This window comes from Salvelinus namaycush, chromosome 20, assembly GCF_016432855.1.
Source record: "Salvelinus namaycush isolate Seneca chromosome 20, SaNama_1.0, whole genome shotgun sequence".
NCBI lineage: Eukaryota > Metazoa > Chordata > Actinopteri > Salmoniformes > Salmonidae > Salvelinus > Salvelinus namaycush.
Window position 1 is genome coordinate 46,413,059 of NC_052326.1, and position 23,895 is coordinate 46,436,953.

General features: G+C 45.9%; 1 protein-coding gene across 1 annotated transcript in view; it reads right to left on the reverse strand.

Annotated features, from left to right (window-relative positions):
- Positions 1-23,895, reverse strand: part of LOC120065424 (plexin-B1-like) — a 166,299-nt gene that overhangs the window by 30,905 nt on the left and 111,499 nt on the right. The window contains exons 7-15 of the mRNA XM_039016429.1: positions 23,341-23,441; positions 17,475-17,607; positions 16,933-17,089; positions 13,493-13,601; positions 7,416-7,524; positions 5,855-6,886; positions 5,299-5,433; positions 5,036-5,158; positions 4,842-4,935 (exon numbers count right to left, since the gene is read on the reverse strand). Coding sequence (XP_038872357.1) covers positions 4,842-4,935; positions 5,036-5,158; positions 5,299-5,433; positions 5,855-6,886; positions 7,416-7,524; positions 13,493-13,601; positions 16,933-17,089; positions 17,475-17,607; positions 23,341-23,441 — 1,993 coding nt within the window. The remainder of the gene's footprint in view (positions 1-4,841; positions 4,936-5,035; positions 5,159-5,298; positions 5,434-5,854; positions 6,887-7,415; positions 7,525-13,492; positions 13,602-16,932; positions 17,090-17,474; positions 17,608-23,340; positions 23,442-23,895) is intronic.

The following is a 23,895-nucleotide window of genomic DNA, read 5'->3' on the forward strand; positions in this document are numbered from 1 at the left end:
AAGATAATACAGTCATTGAGAGAGAGAAAGATAATACAGTCATTGAGAGAGAGAAAGATAATACAGTCATTGAGAGAGAGAAAGATAATACAGTCATTGAGAGAGAGAAAGATAATACAGTCATTGAGAGAGAGAAAGATAATACAGTCATTGAGAGAGAGAAAGATAATACAGTCATTGAGAGAGAGAAAGATAATACAGTCATTGAGAGAGAGAAAGATAATACAGTCATTGAGAGAGAGAAAGATAATACAGTCATTGAGAGAGAGAAAGATAATACAGTCATTGAGAGAGAGAAAGATAATACAGTCATTGAGAGAGAGAAAGATAATACAGTCATTGAGAGAGAGAAAGATAATACAGTCATTGAGAGAGAGAAAGATAATACAGTCATTGAGAGAGAGAAAGATAATACAGTCATTGAGAGAGAGAAAGATAATACAGTCATTGAGAGAGAGAAAGATAATACAGTCATTGAGAGAGAGAAAGATAATACAGTCATCGAGAGAGAGAAAGATAATACAGTCATCGAGAGAGAGAAAGATAATACAGTCATTGAGAAAGATAATACAGTCATTGAGAAAGATAATACAGTCATTGAGAGAGATAATACAGTCATTGAGAGAGAAAGATAATACAGTCATTGAGAGAGAAAGATAATACAGTCATTGAGAGAGAAAGATAATACAGTCATTGAGAGAGAAAGATAATACAGTCATTGAGAGAGAGAAAGATACAGTCATTGAGAGAGAGAAAGATAATACAGTCATTGAGAGAGAGAAAGATAATACAGTCATTGAGAGAGAGAAAGATAATACAGTCATTGAGAGAGAGAAAGATAATACAGTCATTGAGAGAGAGAAAGATAATACAGTCATTGAGAGAGAGAAAGATAATACAGTCATTGAGAGAGAAAGATAATACAGTCATTGAGAGAGAAAGATAATACAGTCATTGAGAAAGAAAGATAATACAGTCATTGAGAGAGAAAGATAATACAGTCATTGAGAGAGAAAGATAATACAGTCATTGAGAGAGAAAGATAATACAGTCATTGAGAGAGACAGATAATACAGTCATTGAGAGAGAGACAGATAATACAGTCATTGAGAGAGAGAAAGATAATACAGTCATTGAGAGAGAGAAAGATAATACAGTCATTGAGAGAGAGAGAGATAATACAGTCAATGAGAGAGAGAGAGATAATACAGTCATTGAGAGAGAGAGAGAGATAATACAGTCATTGAGAGAGAGAGAGATAATACAGTCATTGAGAGAGAGAAAGATAATACAGTCATTGAGAGAGAGAAAGATAATACAGTCATTGAGAGAGAGAGAGATAATACAGTCATTGAGAGAGAGAGATAATAGTCATTGAGAGAGAGAGAGATAATACAGTCATTGAGAGAGAGAGATAATACAGTCATTGAGAGAGAGAGATAATACAGTCATTGAGAGAGAGAGAGATAATACAGTCATTGAGAGAGAGATAATACAGTCATTGAGGGAGAGAGATAATACAGTCATTGAGGGAGAGAGATAATACAGTCATTGAGGGAGAGAGATAATACAGTCATTGAGAGAGAGATAATACAGTCATTGAGAGAGAGATAATACAGCCATTGAGAGAGAGATAATACAGTCATTGAGAGAGAGATAATACAGTCATTGAGAGAGAGAGATAATACAGTCATTGAGAGAGAGAGAGATAATACAGTCATTGAGGGAGAGAGATAATACAGTCATTGAGAGAGAGAGAGATAATACAGTCATTGAGGGAGAGAGATAATACAGTCATTGAGAGAGAGAAAGATAATACAGTCATTGAGGGAGAGAGATAATACAGTCATTGAGAGAGAGAAAGATAATACAGTCATTGAGGGAGAGAAAGAGAATACAGTCATTGAGGGAGAGAGATAATACAGTCATTGAGAGAGAGAAAGATAATACAGTCATTGAGGGAGAGAGATAATACAGTCATTGAGAGAGAGAAAGATAATACAGCCATTGAGAGAGAGATAATACAGTCATTGAGGGAGAGAGATAATACAGTCATTGAGGGAGAGAGATAATACAGTCATTGAGAGAGAGAAAGATAATACAGTCATTGAGGGAGAGAGATAATACAGTCATTGAGAGAGAGAGAGATACTACAGTCATTGATAGAGAGAGATAATACAGTCATTGAGGGAGAGAGATAATACAGTCATTGAGAGAGAGAGATAATACAGTCATTAAGAGAGAGATAGTACAGTCATTAAGAGAGAGAGATAATACAGTCATTGAGAGAGAGAGATAATACAGTCATTGAGAGAGAGAGATAATACAGTCATTGAGAGAGAGAGATAATACAGTCATTGAGAGAGAGAAAGATAATACAGTCATTGAGAGAGAGAAAGATAATACAGTCATTGAGAGAGAGAAAGATAATACAGTCATTGAGAGAGAGGAAGATAATACAGTCATTGAGAGAGAGAAAGATAATACAGTCATTGAGAGAGAGAAAGATAATACAGTCATTGAGAGAGAGAAAGATAATACAGTCATTGAGAGAGAGAAAGATAATACAGTCATTGAGAGAGAGAAAGATAATACAGTCATTGAGAGAGAGAAAGATAATACAGTCATTGAGAGAGAGAAAGATAATACAGTCATTGAGAGAGAGAAAGATAATACAGTCATCGAGAGAGAGAAAGATAATACAGTCATTGAGAAAGATAATACAGTCATTGAGAAAGATAATACAGTCATTGAGAGAGATAATACAGTCATTGAGAGAGAAAGATAATACAGTCATTGAGAGAGAAAGATAATACAGTCATTGAGAGAGAAAGATAATACAGTCATTGAGAGAGAAAGATAATACAGTCATTGAGAGAGAAAGATAATACAGTCATTGAGAGAGAGAAAGATAATACAGTCATTGAGAGAGAGAAAGATAATACAGTCATTGAGAGAGAGAAAGATAATACAGTCATTGAGAGAGAGAAAGATAATACAGTCATTGAGAGAGAGAAAGATAATACAGTCATTGAGAGAGAGAAAGATAATACAGTCATTGAGAGAGAAAGATAATACAGTCATTGAGAAAGAAAGATAATACAGTCATTGAGAGAGAGAAAGATAATACAGTCATTGAGAGAGAAAGATAATACAGTCATTGAGAGAGAAAGATAATACAGTCATTGAGAGAGAAAGATAATACAGTCATTGAGAGAGACAGATAATACAGTCATTGAGAGAGAGACAGATAATACAGTCATTGAGAGAGAGAAAGATAATACAGTCATTGAGAGAGAGAAAGATAATACAGTCATTGAGAGAGAGAGAGATAATACAGTCAATGAGAGAGAGAGAGATAATACAGTCATTGAGAGAGAGAGAGAGATAATACAGTCATTGAGAGAGAGAGAGATAATACAGTCATTGAGAGAGAGAAAGATAACAGTCATTGAGAGAGAGAAAGATAATACAGTCATTGAGAGAGAGAGAGATAATACAGTCATTGAGAGAGAGAGATAATAGTCATTGAGAGAGAGAGAGATAATACAGTCATTGAGAGAGAGAGATAATACAGTCATTGAGAGAGAGAGATAATACAGTCATTGAGAGAGAGAGAGATAATACAGTCATTGAGAGAGAGATAATACAGTCATTGAGGAGAGAGATAATACAGTCATTGAGGGAGAGAGATAATACAGTCATTGAGGGAGAGAGATAATACAGTCATTGAGAGAGAGATAATACAGTCATTGAGAGAGAGATAATACAGCCATTGAGAGAGAGATAATACAGTCATTGAGAGAGAGATAATACAGTCATTGAGAGAGAGAGATAATACAGTCATTGAGAGAGAGAGAGATAATACAGTCATTGAGGGAGAGAGATAATACAGTCATTGAGAGAGAGAGAGATAATACAGTCATTGAGGGAGAGAGATAATACAGTCATTGAGAGAGAGAAAGATAATACAGTCATTGAGGGAGAGAGATAATACAGTCATTGAGAGAGAGAAAGATAATACAGTCATTGAGGGAGAGAAAGAGAATACAGTCATTGAGGGAGAGAGATAATACAGTCATTGAGAGAGAGAAAGATAATACAGTCATTGAGGGAGAGAGATAATACAGTCATTGAGAGAGAGAAAGATAATACAGCCATTGAGAGAGAGATAATACAGTCATTGAGGGAGAGAGATAATACAGTCATTGAGGGAGAGAGATAATACAGTCATTGAGAGAGAGAAAGATAATACAGTCATTGAGGGAGAGAGATAATACAGTCATTGAGAGAGAGAGAGATACTACAGTCATTGATAGAGAGAGATAATACAGTCATTGAGGGAGAGAGATAATACAGTCATTGAGAGAGAGAGATAATACAGTCATTAAGAGAGAGATAGTACAGTCATTAAGAGAGAGAGATAATACAGTCATTGAGAGAGAGAGATAATACAGTCATTGAGAGAGAGAGATAATACAGTCATTGAGAGAGAGAGATAATACAGTCATTGAGAGAGAGAGATAATACAGTCATTGAGAGAGAGAGATAATACAGTCATTGAGAGAGAGAGATAGTACAGTCATTAAGAGAGAGAGATAGAGAAGCTCATAGAAAACAGAATGCTCTGCGTGTAAACAAATCACACTTGTGCTATCCGTGTCCTTGGGGAAGGGAGTGAAAAGTGAAAAGGTGAGAACAGTCTCTTGGGACAATATGCCGTATGTCTGATACAGAAGCCTAAAAGAAAAACATGGAAAACATTGTCATGGCCGAGAGCAACAACACAGCTGTCTGGGCTGGCAGCAGCTGTTCCCCAGCACTATGGTTCTGGGACTCACCGTACAGGTCATGAGAGCTGTCCACGTGGAAGGTGTCCCGCCTCTTTACGTACACCATGGCGTTGTACTCATCCACTGGAGCAGAGTAGGAATACTGGGGCGAGAAGTAGAGTTGTTAAAATGTTACCTGAAACTTGAATTGAGTTCTAAAGTGTCCACAGAAACTGTCAGTGAGTAGAATGTGACAGTCTGACCTGGTGCAGCTGACAGGTGATGTCAAAGAGAGACGGGTTAATCTCATCCATTTCCACATAGGCGTCTACCACCACCGTCTGCCCCTCGATCACCAACACACACTCGTAGTCCAGGTCTGTGTCCTGCACACGTATTGGACCAGGTTACAACAGAATCAAATGCATTGTTTTTCTTTATAGATCCTGAATCCTGCAGTTGTCCTCGACCATAATGTAGACACCCAGGTGGTGTGTGTGTGAGTGTGACTGAGCGCATGTGTTACCTGGTACAGGTGGAGGTTTCTGGCGAGTAGTGTGATCTTCCTCGCCACTCTGACTGGTAACAGATGAGAACCCTGGACCTTCTCCACACAGGGGCAAGCAGACGAGCCCCAACTCACATAGGAGCCCTCGTCCCCCTACACACACAGCACTGTTAGATAAATACACATACACATTCACAAGGACACACTCCAACTAACACAAGGTATCACAATTTTCTGTTTATCTCATCAACCCATAAACTATTGACTGTTATACATATTAATGAGGTTCTAAGCGTCTTCATGTAATACTACTGTTAAAATGGCCTATCAAATAATAAAACGGATGAAAACATTAACGAAAAGACAACTGCTCCAGCTTTTGCTGTCGCAGCCATTTTTTCGTATCGATTCCCAAAAGCAACATCAACCATGTCAACAATGAAAGTAAAACACGGTGAGGAATAGCAATGGGACAAGGGAAGAGCTGTAGATAGAAGTGGGATTCTAGAGCTGTGTCCAGTTAAGAGCTGGAAGCACGGTGGCCGTGGAAGCTCCGGATCAATTTCAAACTCACCGGCAGGAAGGTGTCGGATGAGTCATACTGGTAGTCCAGCTCTGAGTCGGCGTCCAGGAGCTGGGGGTAGGCCGAGCCCGAAAGGAAGTGGTCAGCGGCCTCTCCGTCCCCTGACAGCACGCTGGCGGCCGAAAACGTGGTGGATGTGTCGTTCTCTACCGCCGTGTCCTCCACTTCCTCCTCCACTTCCTCCCTGGGCCAGAGAAGCACTTCCGGCTCGGCACCCTGGCCCTCGGCGTCGATGGGGTGGAGGTGGTCTAGCGGGAGTGGGGAGGGGGCCTCTGTCAGGTCCAGGTAGAAGGTGAGATCTGAGTCGACCGGTTCCCCCAGGGGGAAGGGGGCTGGGAGAGGGTAGCTGACGGGTGTGGGCTGGACCTCCATGGGGGGCTCCGCCAGACTCAGAGCCTTGTCCAGTTCCTGGGGGGGGGGTGCAGTAACCACTTCCAATGGGGATGTCTCGGGCGGGAACGCCAGGGGGATTAGAGTGGCGAGATCATCGGATGACTGCCCGTCTTCGGTCACAACCGTCGCCACATCAGTTTTCGCGGCAAGCTCCACGTTGCCAGGGGTAACCACGGGGCCTACAGTTTCACTTTCAGCCTCTGCAACGAGCTCTTCTGCGGTTGTTTGCTCCTCTTCCTCACTAGTGGTGGTCTCAGGTATGGACGTTGTAGCTTCGGCTAACGTTGTAGGGGGAAGAATGGTGGGGGCCTCGGTCAGCATAGCAATAGTGGTGGCCTCGGTCGGCATAGAAGGGTTGGGCGGTGTAGTCGGCTCCGGTGTGGTGGTTGTAGACAGGGTTGTTGTCGTAGGCTCCTGGGCGGTAGCTATGGTGGTAAGGGCTTTGATTGATGTAGTCGTGGCGATAGTTGTTGTGGTAGTTGTAGGGGGTGCTGTTATTGTAGTTGTTGGGGTTGGGGTTGTTGTTGTAGTTGTCGGGGGTACGGTTGTTGGGCACACTGTTGTGGACGGGGAAGTCGTTGTTATAGTAACGGCTTTGGTTGTGGGAGGAGCCGGGGTGGGGAGTTTGAACTGGGTGGTGGAAGGGTGGGGGTAAAGGGGGAAGACATGGGGGAGAGGGTGAGACAGAAATAAACAAACAAACGACTAAAGAAAACTGATCAAATAAACAAACTCATAAGTTGACTGAAAAACCCAAATCAGATGTGAAACGTCTCCTATACATTGCCAATATTACCATCAATGATGACAACTCATGCACTTGGTTGGCGACACAGGCAAAATGGAGATGATCGTTAGTTATATTGGATGTTTGTTTTGGGACATGAGGTGCAGTGAGAATAAGTGTCTGGTTATTAATGGCTCCCAACATTCTGTTTTGCCACATTAGAGACTGTCTTTCACTCAACCATCTACAATGTATTGGCCCAAAACAGCCTAGACTTACCATGCCACACTAGGGTGCAATAGATGGACCAAACTCTACAGCGAACGATATAGCGAGTGGCAACATTCCTCCCTTTTCTTCTGTCTTGACCTCAAGTGCAACAAGCTTTCGATCTCGAGCTAACTGACCGTTGTCGCAGTGTGTGTGACTTACGTGTTCGTTATAGATGATAACCCCCTCGTCACAGGCGGGCTTGTGGGTACAGGTGTGCTGGTGCACACACCAGTTGCAGCCCCAGCGACTCAACACACAACCACGGCAACTAGGAGGAGAAATAGAGGGAGGGGGGTAGAGAAATAGAGGGAGGGGGGTAGAGAAAGAGAGGGAGGGGGGATTGGGATAAGAGAGGGTGGAGAGAAAAAGAAAGGTTGAGGGTATTGAAAGAAACAGAAAGGCTGTTAGAAAATAAAATGCAAGAAAGGAGATGAGAGAGAAACGGGAGGAGGGGAGAGGGAGAGTAAGCTTGGCACACAGGCTAATCCAATTTCTGGCAATCTAGGACAAGTGGTAAAAAAGGGGTCATGTTATTGAATCTAGTGGCGGGTTCCTTATTGAAGTGCTCTGAACAAGGTGCCAGGAAAGGAAAGGAGAAAGGTAATTGAGTGAGTGCATGTGCAAACACCATAGAGATGTCACTGCCCATGCAATCATAGTATTTTGTGGTCAAGTGTCCACTCTATGCATCTCTATGGCTAACACAGCCAAATATATGCAGTTAATAAAGGTATTACAAGATATTATAGCTTGACAAGGCATTCCTATGGCCAGATATTCCACTTCTGCCTTCTGAGAATTCGTAGGTGAGTGAGTAAACCCCCTCTACCATCAGTCCTACTAGCCAACGCGCAATCATTGGATAACAAAATGGATGAGCTCCGATCAAGGATATCCTACCAACGAGACATTAAAAACTGTAATATCTTATGTTTCACTGAGTCGTGGCTGAACGACATGGATAACATACAGCTGGCGGGTTTTCGGTTCATCGGCAAAATAGAACAGCTGCCTCCGGTAAGACAAGGGGTGGCAGTCTGTGTCTATTTGTAAAAAACAGCTGGTGCACGAAGTCTCAAGGTTTTGCTCGCCTGAGTTAGAATATCTCATGATAAGCTGTACACCACACTATTCACCAAGATAGTTTTCATCTAAATTTTTCGTAGCGGTCTATTTACCTGCTTACAAGCAAAAACTAAAGCAGGAAGCACCAGTGACTCACTCAATAAGAAAGTGGTCAGAGGACGCAGATGCTAAGCTACAGGACTATTTTGCTGGCACAGACTGGAATATGTTCGGGAATAAGTGCATAGATGAAGTCATCCCCACAGTGATCGTGCGTACATACCCCAACCAGAAGCCATGGATTACAGGCAACATCCGCACTGAGCTAAAGGGTAGAGCTGCCGCTTTCAAGGAGGAGGACTCTAACCCGGACGCTTATAAGATATCTCGCTATGCCCTCTGACAAACCATCAAACAGGCAATACAGGACTAAGATTGAATCGTACTACACCGGCTCCGACGCTCGCAGGATGTGATAGGGCTTGCAAACTATTGCGGACTAAAAAAGGGAAGCACAGCCGCGAGCTGCCCAGTGACACAAACGTACCAGACGATCTAAATTACTTCTATGCTCGCTTCGAGGCAAGCAACACTGAAGCATGAATGAGAGCATCAGCTGTCCTGGACGACTGTGTGATCACACTCTCTGTAGCCGATGTGAGTAAGACCTTTAAACAGGTCAACATTCACAAGGCCGCAGGGCCAGACAAATTACCAGGACGTGTAGTTCGAGCATGCGCTGAACAACTTGCAAGTGTCTTCACTGACATTTTCAACCTCTCCCTGACCGAGTCTGTAATACCAACATGTTTCAAGCAGACCACCATAGTCCCTGTGCCCAAGAACACCAAGGTAACCTGCCTAAACGACTACCGACCCGTAGCACTCACGTCTAACACCATCCCAGAAACCCTAGACCCTCTCCAATTTGCATACCGCCCCAACAGATCCAGATGATGCAATCTCTATCGCACTCCACACTGCCCTTTCCCACCTGGACAAAAAGAATGCTAATCATTGACTACAGCTCGGAGTTCAACACCATAGTGCCCTCATCACTAAGCTAAGGACCCTCGGACTAAACACCTCCCACTGCAACTGGATCCTGGACTTCCTGACAGGCCGCCCCCAGGTGGTAAGGGTAGGTAACAACACATCTGCCACGCTGATCCTCAACACATGGGCCCCTCAGGAGACCCCTCCTGTACTCCCTGCTCACCCATGTCTGCATGACCAGGCACGACTCCAACACCATCATTAAGTTTGCCAAGGACACAACTGTGGAAGGCCTGATCACTGACAACGATGAGACAGCCTATAGGGAGGTCAGAGACCTGGCAGTGTGGTGCCAGGATAACAACCTCTCCCTCAACGTGATCAAGACGAAGGAGATGATTGTGGACTACAGGAAAAGGAGGATCAAGCACGCCCCCATTCTCACCGACGTGGCTGCAGTGGTGCAGGTTGAGAGCTTCAAGTTCCTTAGTGTCCACATCACCAACAAACTATCATTGTCCAAACACACCAAGACAGTCATAAAGATGGCACGATAACACCTATTCCCCCTCAGGAGACTGAAAAGATTTGGCATGGGTCCTCAGATCCTCAAAATGTTCTACAGTTGCACCATCGAGAGCATTGCCAAGGACTCCAGCCACCCTAGTCATAGACTGTTCTCTCTGCTACAGGAACGGGAAACGGTACCGGAGCACCAAGTCTAGCTCAAAAAGGCTTCTTAATAACAGCTTCTACCCCCAAGCCATAAGACTCTTGAACAGTTAATCAAATGGCTACCCGGACTATTTGCATTGTCCTCACCCCCCCCCCCCCCCCCCTTTTACACTGCTGCTACTCTCTGTTTATTATCAATGCATAGTCATTTTACCTCTACCTACATGTACAGTTGAAGTCAGAAGTTTACATACACTTAGTTTGGAGTCATTAAAACTCGTTTTTTAACCACTCCACAAATTTCTTGTTAACAAACTATAGTTTTGGCAAGTTGGTTAGGACATCTACTTTGTGCATGACACAAGTCATTTTTCCAACAATTGTTTACAGACAGATTATTTCACTGTATCACAATTCCAGTGGGTCAGAAGTTTACATACACTAAGTTGACTGTGCCTTTAAACAGCTTGGAAAATTCCAGAAAACGATGTCATGCTTTAGAACCTTCTGATAGGCTAATTGACATCACTTGAGTCAATTGGAGGTGTACTTGTGGATGTATTTCAAGGCCTAACTTCAAACTCAGTGCTTATTTGCTTGACATCACGGGAAAATCTAAAGAAATCAGCCAGGACCTCCACAAGTCTGGTTCATCCTTGGGAGCAATTTCCAAAGGCCTGAAGGTACCACCTTTATCTGTACAAACAATAGTATTCAGATAAACACCATGGGACCACACAGCCGTCATACCGCTCAGGAAGGAAGCGTGTACTGTCTCCTAGAGATGAACGTACTTTGGTGTGAAAAGTGCAAATCAATCCCAGAACAACAGCAAAGGACCTTGTGAAGATGCTGGAGGAAATAGGTGCAAAGGTATCTATATCCACAGTAAAACGAGTCCTATATCGACATAACCTGAAAGGCCGCTCAGCAAGGAAGAAGCCACTGCTCCAAAACCGCCATAAAAAGCCAGACTACGGTTTGCAACTGCACATGGGGACAAAGATAGTACTTTTTGGAGAAATGTCCTCTGGTCTGATGAAACAAAAATATAACTGTTTGGCCATAATGACCATTGTTATGTTTGGAGGAAAAAGGGTTAGGCTTGCAAGCCCAAGAACACCATCCCAACCGTGAGGCACGAAGGTGGCAGCATCATGTTGTGGGGGTGCTTTGTTGCAGGAGGGACTGGTGCACTTCGCAAAACAGATGGGATCATGAGGTAGGACAATTATGTGGATACATTGAAGCAACATCTCAATACATCAGTCAGGAAGGACAACAAAGTCAAGGTATTGGAATGGCCATCACAAAGCCCTGAACTCAATCCTATAGAAAATTTGTGGGCAGAACTGAAAAGCGTGTGCGAGCAAGGAGGCCTACAAACCTGACTCAGTTACACCCGCTCTGTCAGGAGGAATGGGCCAAAATTCACCCAACTTATTGTGGGAAGCTTGTGGAAGGCTACCTGAAACGTTTGACCCAAGTTAAACAATTTAAAGGCAACGCTACCAAATACTAATTGAGTGTATGTAAACTTCTGACCCACTGGGAATGTGATGAAAGAAATAAAAGCTATAATAAATCATTCTCTCTACTATTATTCTGACATTTCACATTCTTAAAATAAAGTGGTGATCCTAACTGACCAAAGACAGGGAATTTTTTATAGGATTAAATGTCAAGAATTGTGAAAACTGAGTTTAAATGTATTTGGCTAAGGTGTATGTAAACTTCCGACTTCAACTGTATATATTACCTCAATTACTTTGACTAACCGGTGCCCCCTCACATTGACTCTGTACCGGAACCCCCTGTATATAGCCTCACTACTGTTATTTTATTGTTGCTCCTTAATTATAATAATTTTTTTCTTAAAACTGCATTGTTATTTAAGGGCTTGTATGTAAGCATTTCACTGTAAGGTGTACACCTCTTGTATTCGGCACATGTGAGAAATAAAATTAGATTTGATCACCAGCTGTATCCCAGAGAGAGAGGGAGAGAGAGAGAGAAAGCGCAAGACCGAGAGAGCGAGCGAGCCAGAGAGAGAGAGAGAGAGCGAGCGAGCCAGAGAGAGAGCGAGCGAGCCAGAGAGAGAGCGAGCGAGCCAGAGAGAGAGCGAGCGAGCCAGAGAGAGAGCGAGCGAGCCAGAGAGAGAGCGAGCGAGCCAGAGAGAGAGCGCGCGAGCCAGAGAGAGAGCGCGCGAGCGAGCCAGAGAGAGAGCGCGCGAGCGAGCCAGAGAGAGAGCGAGCGAGCGAGCAAGCCAGAGAGAGAGCGAGCGAGCGAGCCAGAGAGAGAGCGAGCGAGCGAGCCAGAGAGAGAGCGAGCGAGCGAGCCAGAGAGAGCGAGCGAGCCCGAGAGAGAACGAGCGAGCCCGAGAGAGAGCGAGCGAGCCCGAGAGAGAGCGAGCGAGCCAGAGAGAGAGCGAGCGAGCCAGAGAGAGAGCGCGAGCCAGAGAGAGCGCGAGCCAGAGAGAGCGTGCGAGCCAGAGAGAGAGCGAGCCAGAGAGAGAGAGCGAGCGAGCGAGCGACAGACAGAGAGAGATAGAGCAAGACAGAGAGAGAGAGCGCGAGCGAGAGAGCGAGACAGAACGAAAGAACGAGACAGAGAGAGAGAGAGCGAGCGAGCCCGAGAGAGAGCGAGCGAGCCCGAGAGAGAGCGAGCGAGCCCGAGAGAGAGCGAGCGAGCCAGAGAGAGAGCGAGCGAGCCAGAGAGAGAGCGCGAGCCAGAGAGAGCGCGAGCCAGAGAGAGCGTGCGAGCCAGAGAGAGAGCGAGCCAGAGAGAGAGAGCGAGCGAGCGAGCGACAGACAGAGAGAGATAGAGCAAGACAAAGAGAGAGAGCGAGAGAGATAGAGCAAGACAGAGAGAGAGAGCGAGAGAGACAGAGCGAGACAGAACGAAAGAACGAGACAGAGCGAGACAGAACGAAAGAACGAGACAGAGCGAGACAGAGCGAGACAGAACGAAAGAACGAGACAGAGCGAGAGAAAGCGAGCGAGACAGAGCGAGAGAAAGCGAGCGAGACAGAGCGAGAGAAAGCGAGCGAGACAGAGCGAGAGAAAGCGAGCGAGACAGAGAGAGAGAAAGCGAGCGAGAGAGAGAGAGAAAGCGAGCGAGACAGAGAGAGAGAAAGCGAGCGAGACAGAGAGAGAGAAAGCGAGCGAGACAGAGAGAGAGAAAGCGAGCGAGACAGAGAGAGAGAAAGCGAGCGAGACAGAGAGAGAGAAAGCGAGCGAGACAGAGAGAGAAAGCGAGCGAGACAGAGAGAGAAAGCGAGCGAGCCAGACAGAGAGCCAGACAGAGAGCCAGACAGAGAGCCAGACAGAGAGCCAGACAGAGAGCCAGACAGAGAGCCAGACAGAGAGCCAGAACGAGTGAGAAAAATTGTGAGAACGTAAAAATAGGGAGAGAGTGCTAAAGAGAGCAGAGGGAGGGAGAGAAAGAGATAGGGAGAGAGCGAGAGTGGGTAACAGAGAGGGAGAGGTAGGTTAACTCACGGCACGCTCCCAGACAGCTGCTTGGCGGCAGTACAGTCGTAGAAGGTGAACTCTGTCGCCGTGACGATGACGTTACCGAAGCGCAAGGACAGGGTGACCGTGACAAAATCTGAGGAGCGAGAGAAACGGAGAGAATGAGAAAAGAGAAAAACAATAAATATGAAATGTTTCGTCCCTACCCAACACAATGCCCAACAATGCCAAGGTCTCTAAAAATAATATGTTGTGAAAATATTTGTCTAAGCTTCATCTTAGAACTGTCTTATGAAGATTTGAAAATGAGAGTGAGACTTGACCATGTCTGTATGTCTGAATAAAAGCACTGTTGTTCAAAACAGTTTGAGGAGGTCGAGAACAGGAGAGTTTGAGGGGGGGGGGGGTCGAGAACAGGAGCGTTTGAGGGGGGGGGGGGGGTCGAGAACAGGAGCGTTTGAGGGGGGGGGTCGAGAACAGGAGCGTTTGAGGGGGGGGTCGAGAACAGGAGCGTTTGAGGGGGGGGGTCGAGAACAGGAGCGTTTGAGGGGGGGGGGGGTCGAGAACAGGAGCGTTTGAGGGGGGGGGGGGGTCGAGAACAGGAGCGTTTGAGGGGGCCGAGAACAGGAGCGTTTGAGGGGGCCGAGAACAGGAGCGTTTGAGGGGGCCGAGAACAGGAGCGTTTGAGGGGGCCGAGAACAGGAGCGTTTGAGGGGGCCGAGAACAGGAGAGTTTGAGGGGGTCGAGAACAGGAGAGTTTGAGGGGGTCGAGAACAGGAGAGTTTGAGGGGGTCGAGAACAGGAGAGTTTGAGGGGGTCGAGAACAGGAGCGTTTGAGGGGGTCGAGAACAGGAGCGTTTGAGGGGGGTCGAGAACAGGAGCGTTTGAGGGGGGTCGAGAACAGGAGCGTTTGAGGGGGTCGAGAACAGGAGCGTTTGAGGGGGTCGAGAACAGGAGCGTTTGAGGGGGTCGAGAACAGGAGCGTTTGAGGGAGTCGAGAACAGGAGCGTTTGAGGAGGTCGAGAACAGGAGCGTTTGAGGAGGTCGAGAACAGGACAGTTTGAGGGGGTCGAGAACAGGAGAGTTTGAGGGGGTCGAGAACAGGAGAGTTTGAGGAGGTCGAGAACAGGAGAGTTTGAGGGGGTCGAGAACAGGACAGTTTGAGGGGGTCGAGAACAGGAGAGTTTGAGGAGGTCGAGAACAGGAGAGTTTGAGGAGGTCGAGAACAGGAGAGTTTGAGGAGGTCGAGAACAGGAGAGTTTGAGGAGGTCGAGAACAGGAGAGTTTGAGGAGGTCGAGAACAGGAGAGTTTGAGGAGGTCGAGAACAGGAGAGTTTGAGGAGGTCGAGAACAGGACAGTTTGAGGGGGTCGAGAACAGGAGAGTTTGAGGAGGTCGAGAACAGGAGAGTTTGAGGAGGTCGAGAACAGGAGAGTTTGAGGAGGTCGAGAACAGGAGAGTTTGAGGAGGTCGAGAACAGGAGAGTTTGAGGAGGTCGAGAACAGGAGAGTTTGAGGAGGTCGAGAACAGGAGAGTTTGAGGAGGTCGAGAACAGGAGAGTTTGAGGAGGTCGAGAACAGGAGAGTTTGAGGAGGTCGAGAACAGGAGAGTTTGAGGAGGTCGAGAACAGGAGAGTTTGAGGAGGTCGAGAACAGGAGAGTTTGAGGGGGTCGAGAACAGGAGAGTTTGAGGGGGTCGAGAACAGGAGAGTTTGAGGAGGTCGAGAACAGGAGAGTTTGAGGAGGTCGAGAACAGGAGAGTTTGAGGAGGTCGAGAACAGGAGAGTTTGAGGAGGTCGAGAACAGGAGAGTGATGGGTTGTGTCCCAAATGGCACCTTATTCTCTATGGGCCCTGGTCAACAGTAGTACACTACAGTACCTTCTGAAAGTATTCAGACCCCTTGACCCTTTCCACATTTTATTACATTAATCTACACACAATACCCCATAATGACAAAGCAAAAACAGTTTGAAAGATACTGATGCTACACGTGTCTGGAACTCTAAGTGAGGGATGCAACACCATTCTTCTAGGGGAAATTCTTATTCTTGGGTTGAGATCTGGTGACTGAGACAGCCATGGCATATGGTTTACATCATTTTCATGCTCATCAAAGCATTCAGTGATCACTCGTGCCCTTTGGATGGGGGAGTTGTGGTCCTATGGGGGGCATAGCCATTGTAGTCAAAATATAATGGCAAAATAATGGGCTGTCCAGCATTTTTATACATGTCCCAAAGTATGATGGGATGATAATTGCTTAATTAACTCAGGAACCACACCTGTGTGGAAGCATCTGCTTTCAATATACTTTGTATCCCTCATTTACTCAAGTGTTTCCTTTATTCTGGCAGTTACATGTACATGTTCCCTCACTTGCCAAGTACACACACTTAACACTCATTTGTACACATAAAAAGTAATTCACAATCTTGATGTTTTAAGGTGATCTTCCTTGTTTTAATCACCCTAATTGTAAGTCGCTCTAGATAAGAGAATCTTAACAAGACTTAAACCGACTTAACGTCTTGACTTAATTGTTGAGACCATGAACTAAACCATGATAACATCCCGTGACTGGACTCTTTACTCCTGAGATTCTATCTGAACCATCTGCAGATCATACAAACGCTCACACGCACAAATCTCCCTGTAATACCTGTGGGATCAGTGTGAGTCTCTCTCTATTCACTAATACCCCCAGGCAGATGGGCCTAACTACCTAACCCTCATGTTAACTACCTAACCCTCATGTTAACTACCTAACCCTCATGGCCTGAGAACCACAACAAACCACCTCTCTTCAGGAATCCTTTTCATGGGAACCAGGGAGACAGAGATGGGGGGGTGAGAGATGGAGGGGGTGCGAGAAAAAAGTGGATGGAGGGAGGGAAGACAGGGGGACAAGATAGTTCACTTCTGCATGTGTGTGAACAGTTAATGCCCATAATGCATCAGAAATGACTAACCAAAACAAATCGATGGCTCCAAGCATGCAACCAAACCATACCGCACTATCCCAGGCCAAACCATACCGCACTATCCCAGGCCAAACCATACCGCACTATCCCAGGCCAAACCATACCGCACTATCCCAGGCCAAACCATACCGCACTATCCCAGGCCCAAAGATAGAAGCCTGCATGAAACACACGTGACGGATGAATTGAATGATTAGCTCCCCAGGCTGGCGGACATGGAGATTACTCCCTGCTGTGTAAACTGGGAGAAAAAGAGGTTTGGGATCCAACATACATCTGCTCTGTAACGACACTGTACCTACTGCTGCTTAAAGGCTGATGGGCCTGTATAAATCAACACACACTTTAACGAACTAGTGAGAGACAGGTCCTTACGTTTAACATCTCATTAAAATGATGACGTGTGCGCTTGTGCGTGCGTGTGTATAAACAGTATAGAGAAGCAGGTTCCATGCCTTGTACCCATCTGGCCCCCTTGGAACTCACCTTGTCCAGGCGGCCCAGTCAGCACCCTGTGGGGGTCAGGGGAGAGGCAGGTGACCCCCATGTCTGTGACTGTGGCAGGACTCTCAGAGTCGTGAAAGAAACAGCAGTACGACTTGTCCTCTTCTAGGACGGCCAGGCCCAGGACTGATAGAGAGATCTGAGGGAGGTAGGGAGAAGATGTAAGAGAGAGAGCGAGAACGAGCTGGCTCGGATCTGCAAGGAGAATGTATATGATAACCATCTCTGATCTCTGCTGTGAAACTGGACGTAAAACAAGCAAACACTGCCAGCCAGGATCCAGCCAGGCTAAAACTAACCCTCACACAGTGTGAACATGAAGGAACAACCCTGTATAAAAGCATGTGCTCACATACCCATGTACTTGAACACACACGCATGCACGCGCACACACAAAAATACACACATACAAACATACACGTACGCACAGACACACGTACGCACAGACACACGTACGCACAGACACACGTACGCACAGACACACGTACGCACAGACACACATACGCACAGACACACAGACATACACTTCTCTTCTCCTGCCGGCTGATGTTGGAGGGGCTGAGGGACTGGATGGTGAGACACTTCTGCTCCATGTCGAAGCTCCACAGCCACTGGCCTGCCTGGGCCCCGCGTGAACACTGAGCCTGCTGGCCACACCTACACATATCAATATGTTAATATCATCTCACATACTGAAAGATACATTACCATCGCCCAGACTACATCTACACAATACATGATCATACTATACTTTATTGATACCAACATATTATTATACACTCAGTGGCCAGTTTAGTAAGTACACCACCACGTTCACAAAAATCATTACGTGGCCATGGCTTGCTTTATAAAGCAGGCAGACAGGCATCTAGTTACTGTTCGACTTTGAGCATGGTATGATCGTCGGTGCCAGGCACACCGGTTCCAGTATCTCAGAAACAGCTGGCCTCCTGGGCTTTTCACGCACAACAGTGTCTAGGGTTTACAGAGAATGGTGCGACAAACCATGCCTTGTACCCATCTGGCCCCCTTGGAACTCACCTTGTCCAGGGGGCCCAGTCAGCACCCTGTGGGGGTCAGGGGAGAGGCAGGTGACCCCCATGTCTGTGACTGTGGCAGGACTCTCAGAGTCCTGCCACAGTCACATCCAGTCAGCGGCAGTCCTGGGGGCGAAAACAGCTGGTTGATCAAAGAGGTCGAAGGAGAATGTAATGAAATCGTGCAAGCTAACAGGTGGGCTACAAACAGGCAAATTAATGGAGCAGAGCGACATCTCAGAACGCACAACTAGTCAGTCGTTGTCAGGGATGAGCTATTGCACCAGATGACCACATCGGGCTCCACTCCTATCAGCTAAAAACAAGAAGAAGCGACTCCAGTGGGCACATGATCACCAACACTGGACAATTGAGGAGTGGAAACACATCGCCTGGTCCAACGAATCCAGGTTTCTGTGGCGTCAAGCTGAAGGCAGAGTCAGGACTTGGCGTAAGCAGCATGAGTCCATGACCCCATCCTGCTTGTCAACGGTTCAGGCTGGTGGCGGTGGTGTAATGGTATGGGGAATGCTTTCATGGCTCACGTTTGGTCCCTTGATACCAATTGAGCAACGTATATATTCCCTAATAATTCAGGCTGTTCTGGAGGCAAAGGTGGGTCCGACCCGGTACTAGATAGGTACCTAATAAACTGGTCACTGAGTGTAAATCATAATGTATACATACAATATATTAATATTCCAAAATAGATGCATCATTACATTCACTATAGATACAAAAGTTGCTGACAGGTGTATAAAATCGAGCACACAGGCATGAAATCTCCATAGGAAAACATTGGCAGTAGAATGGCCTTACTGAAGAGCTCCGTGACTTTCAACGTGGCACCGTCATAGGATGCCACCTTTCCAACAAGTCAGTTCGTCACATTTCTGCCATGCTAGAGCTGCCACGGTCAACTAAGTGCTGATTTGAGAAGTGGAAACGTCTAGGAGCAACAACGGCTCAGCCGCAAAGTGGTAGACCACACAAGTTCACAGAATGGGACCGCCAAGTGCTGAAGCATGCAGCACGTAAAAATCGTCTGTCCTCGGTTGCAACACTCACTACCGAGTTCCAAACTGCCTCTGGAAGCAACGTCCGCACAATAACTGTTCATCTGGAGCTTCATGAAATGGGTTTCCATGACTGAGCAGCCACACACAAGCCACAAGCACCATGTACAATGCTAAGCATCGGCTGGAGTGGTGTAAAGCTCGCCGCCATTCGACTCTGGAGCAGTGGAAACGTGTTCTCTGAAGTGATGAATCACGCTTCACCATCTGGCAGTCTGACGGACGAATCTGGACTTGGCGGATGGTAGGAGAACGCTACCTGCCACGATGCATAGTGCCAAATGTAAAGTTTGGTAGAGGAGGAATAAATGGTCTGTGGCTGGTTTTCATGGTTTCTGGCTAGGCCCCTTAGTTACAGTGAAGGGAAATCTTAACGATGTAGCATTCAATGACATTCTCAACGATTCTGTGTTTCCAACTTTGTGGCAACAGTTTGGAGAAGGCCCTTTCCTGTTTCAGCACACAAAGCAAGGTCCATACAGAAATTATTTGTCAAGGTTTGTGTGGAAGTACTTGACTGGCCTGCACAGAGCCCTGACCTCAACGAATACCGTTGAGATGAATTGCAACGTCGACTGCGAGCCAGGCCTAATCGCCCAACATCAGTGCCCGACCTCACTAACGCACGTGGCTGAATGGAAGCAAGTCCTTGCAGCAATGTTCCAACATCTAGTGGAAAGCCTTCGCAGAAGAGTGGAAGCTGTTATAGCAGCAAAGAGGGCACCAACTCCATATTAATGCCCCTGATTCTGTAACAAGATGTTTGACGAGCAGTAGTGTACATACAATGTACTATCAGTACATACTTGGAATACACTGAGTGTACAAAACATAAGGAACACCTTCCTAATATTGAGTTGCATCCCCTTTAGCCCTCAGAAGAGCCTCAATTCATTGAGGCATAGACTCTACAAGGTGTCAAAAGCGTTCCACAGGGATGCTGGCCTGTGTTAACTGCAATGCTTCCCACAGTTGGCTGGATGTCCTTTGGGTGGTAGATCATTCTCAATACACACGGGAAACTGTTGAGCGTGAAAAACCCAGCAGCGTTGCAGTTCTTGACACAAACAGGTGTGCCTGGCACCAACTATCATAACCCCTTCAAAGGCACAATATTTGGCCTTGCCCATTCACCCTCTGAATGGCACACATACACAATCCATGTCTCAATTGTCTCAAGGCTTAGAAATCCTTCTTTAACCTGTCTCCTCACTTTCATCTACACTGATTTGAAGTGGATTTAACAACTGACATCAATGAGGGATCATAGCTTTCACCTGGATTCACCTGGTCAGCCTATGTCATGGTATGAGCAGGTGTTCTTAATGTTTTGTACACTCAGTGTATATTATTATTATGTCATAATGTAATGGATACATAATTGTCTTTACATCATACCACTAAAGCACAGGAGGGGGAGAGAGGGGGGAACAGAGGGAGGGAGAGAGGAAATGGAGAGTCCGAGGGAAGTAGAATGAGAGGAGTAGAGGGGGGAGAAGGAAGTACGAGAAAGGAGGAAGAATGGGAGGAGGAAGAGGAGGAAGAGAAGAGCAACAGGGGAATCAGGGCCAGAGGGGTGATGGGAGAAATATACATTGACTGACTTTTCTTGTTTTTATTAATGAGACATCCTGATTGGTTTGAAATGGAGAAGAAAATAGGAAAATGTGAAAGGAAGACAGAAATAACAGAGAGGGGAGGGAGAGACAGGTGGTCAAGGTGCAGGACAAGAAGGGAGAGGGAGACAAGAGGGGGATACGAGGGGGATGAGGGAGAGAGGAACAGATGGTAGTAATCCTGCTGAGTAAACAACTAACTGAAGCTTTTAAGATGACTTGGCAAAAAACCTGGTCAGAACAAGGAGCTGTGCCAGCATTCTATGTTGTTGTTGCTGGGCCGATGACTTCCTAGTATGTTGTTGCTGGGCCGATGACTTCCTAGTATGTTGTTGCTGGGCCGATGACTTCCTAGTATGTTGTTGCTGGGCCGATGACTTCCTAGTATGTTGTTGCTGGGCCGATGACTTCCTAGTATGTTGTTGCTGGGCCGATGACTTCCTAGTATGTTGTTGCTGGGCCGATGACTTCCTAGTATGTTGTTGCTGGGCCGATGACTTCCTAGTATGTTGTTGCTGGGCCGATGACTTCCTAGTATGTTGTTGCTGGGCCGATGACTTCCTAGTATGTTGTTGCTGGGCCGATGACTTCCTAGTATGTTGTTGCTGGGCCGATGACTTCCTAGTATGTTGTTGCTGGGCCGATGACTTCCTAGTATGTTGTTGCTGGGCCGATGACTTCCTAGTATGTTGTTGCTGGGCCGATGACTTCCTAGTATGTTGTTGCTGGGCCGATGACTTCCTAGTATGTTGTTGCTGGGCCGATGACTTCCTAGTATGTTGTTGCTGGGCCGATGACTTCCTAGTATGTTGTTGCTGGGCCGATGACTTCCTAGTATGTTGTTGCTGGGCCGATGACTTCCTAGTATGTTGTTGCTGGGCCGATGACTTCCTAGTATGTTGTTGCTGGGCCGATGACTTCCTAGTATGTTGTTGCTGGGCCGATGACTTCCTAGTATGTTGTTGCTGGGCCGATGACTTCCTAGTATGTTGTTGCTGGGCCGATGACTTCCTAGTATGTTGTTGCTGGGCCGATGACTTCCTAGTATGTTGTTGCTGGGCCGATGACTTCCTAGTATGTTGTTGCTGGGCCGATGACTTCCTAGTATGTTGTTGCTGGGCCGATGACTTCCTAGTATGTTGTTGCTGGGCCGATGACTTCCTAGTATGTTGTTGCTGGGCCGATGACTTCCTAGTATGTTGTTGCTGGCCGATGACTTCCTAGTATGTTGTTGCTGGGCCGAATGACTTCCTAGTATGTTGTTGCTGGGCCAATGACTTCCTAGTATGTTGTTGCTGGGCCGATGACTTTCTAGTATGTTGTTGCTGGGCAAATGACTTCCTAGTATGTTGTTGCTGGGCCAATGACTTCCTAGTATGTTGTTGCTGGGCCGATGACTTCCTAGTATGTTGTTGCTGGGCCAATGACTTCCTAGTATGTTGTTGCTGGGCCAATGACTTCCTAGTATGTTGTTGCTGGGCCGATGACTTTCTAGTATGTTGTTGCTGGGCCAATGACTTCCTAGTATGTTGTTGCTGGGCCGATGACTTCCTAGTATGTTGTTGCTGGGCCGATGACTTCCTAGTATGTTGTTGCTGGGCCAATGACTTCCTAGTATGTTGTTGCTGGGCCAATGACTTCCTAGTATGTTGTTGCTGGGCCAATGACTTCCTAGTATGTTGTTGCTGGGCCAATGACTTCCTAGTATGTTGTTGCTGGGCCGATGACTTCCTAGTATGTTGTTGCTGGGCCGATGACTTCCTAGTATGTTGTTGCTGGGCCGATGACTTCCTAGTATGTTGTTGCTGGGCCGATGACTTCCTAGTATGTTGTTGCTGGGCCAATGACTTCCTAGTATGTTGTTGCTGGGCCAATGACTTCCTAGTATGTTGTTGCTGGGCCAATGACTTCCTAGTATGTTGTTGCTGGGCCGATGACTTCCTAGTATGTTGTTTATGTGCTTAGTTGTGAGTGTATAGAGAAAAGCCCGGGTTTGGCTACTGTAGCTACTACTCAAACGATTGCCCACTTAAATAAAAGGTAAATAAAATGAAAAGATGCACTTTGCAAAACAAGCAAGTATAATGTAGAGAATCATTCTACCATCTAAACCGCTGTGAAATATATTTTCCATAACCAACAATATTGTATTTTCAGCTGTTTGAAGCTGGTGTACAAAACCGAAAGTTAAAGACGCAAAAACTAAACTTAAAAAGCATTGAAATAGCGCACATAGAATAGACCTACTGCTTCTTATATGTGCTTTTAATGAGAATAACCAATCTATAACTCATGACAAAATGTGAATTTTGTCAGGTCGCCCAAAAAGTTACATATTGTACAGTAGCCTTAAAACATGAGCAATACCTACGACTATCTACTGTATTTGACATAATTTCTCACAAACGCCAGCATGAGAGGTACCACAAACACCTTCTCTGACTGCGTTATGCCCAGCCGTAATATCTAGGGCCCTGAGTTTTCTTAGGCCACTTGACCTGACCAGGGAAACCTCTGGCTCTAGTTTGATATGTTGACCCTTTAACCAGGGCAAGGGTTGGGCGGATTACTTAAATGTAATTGGTTACCGATTACATATGACTTGACAATAAAAGTAATTAGTTAGCTAATCCATTGGATTACTCAAAATGAGTGGTTTACCTCCCCTCCAGGACACACCATCCACAGTATGGGTCGTGGGCAGACAGACAGGCTTGGCAGTCCAGGTGTTCGTGGCACTCAGCCACTGGCCTCTTCTGGAGCTATGGCCACAACAAAACAACAACAGGCAATATTCAGTCATTATGTGCACCGCATGGTAAACATGAGACCCATTTCGGACACAGAACTATTGCCCAAAACTGTTGCCACTTATCTGATAGATAAAAGGATTGGATAGAAATAAAGCAATGTGGTGAAAATGTTGCAGAGTGTATGAGGACTTTGCATGGAGTCATTACTATAAACTGAACCTCGTCTCAAGAGCCGTGGACGAGATTACTATAAACTGAACCTCGTCTCAATAGAGCCGTGGACGAGATTACTATAAAGGAAAAAAAGAGACTTGTTTCAGAGACACATAGTCGTTGACCACTGTGCCGGTGTGAAGGGAAGAAATTAAAGTTGTCGTGTTGGTAGTGTACTGTTGGTGTCAGAAGTGGGATTCATGTGTGACAAACTGCCAATGAGCAGAGGAGTTGGCAGGACAGCACCAAC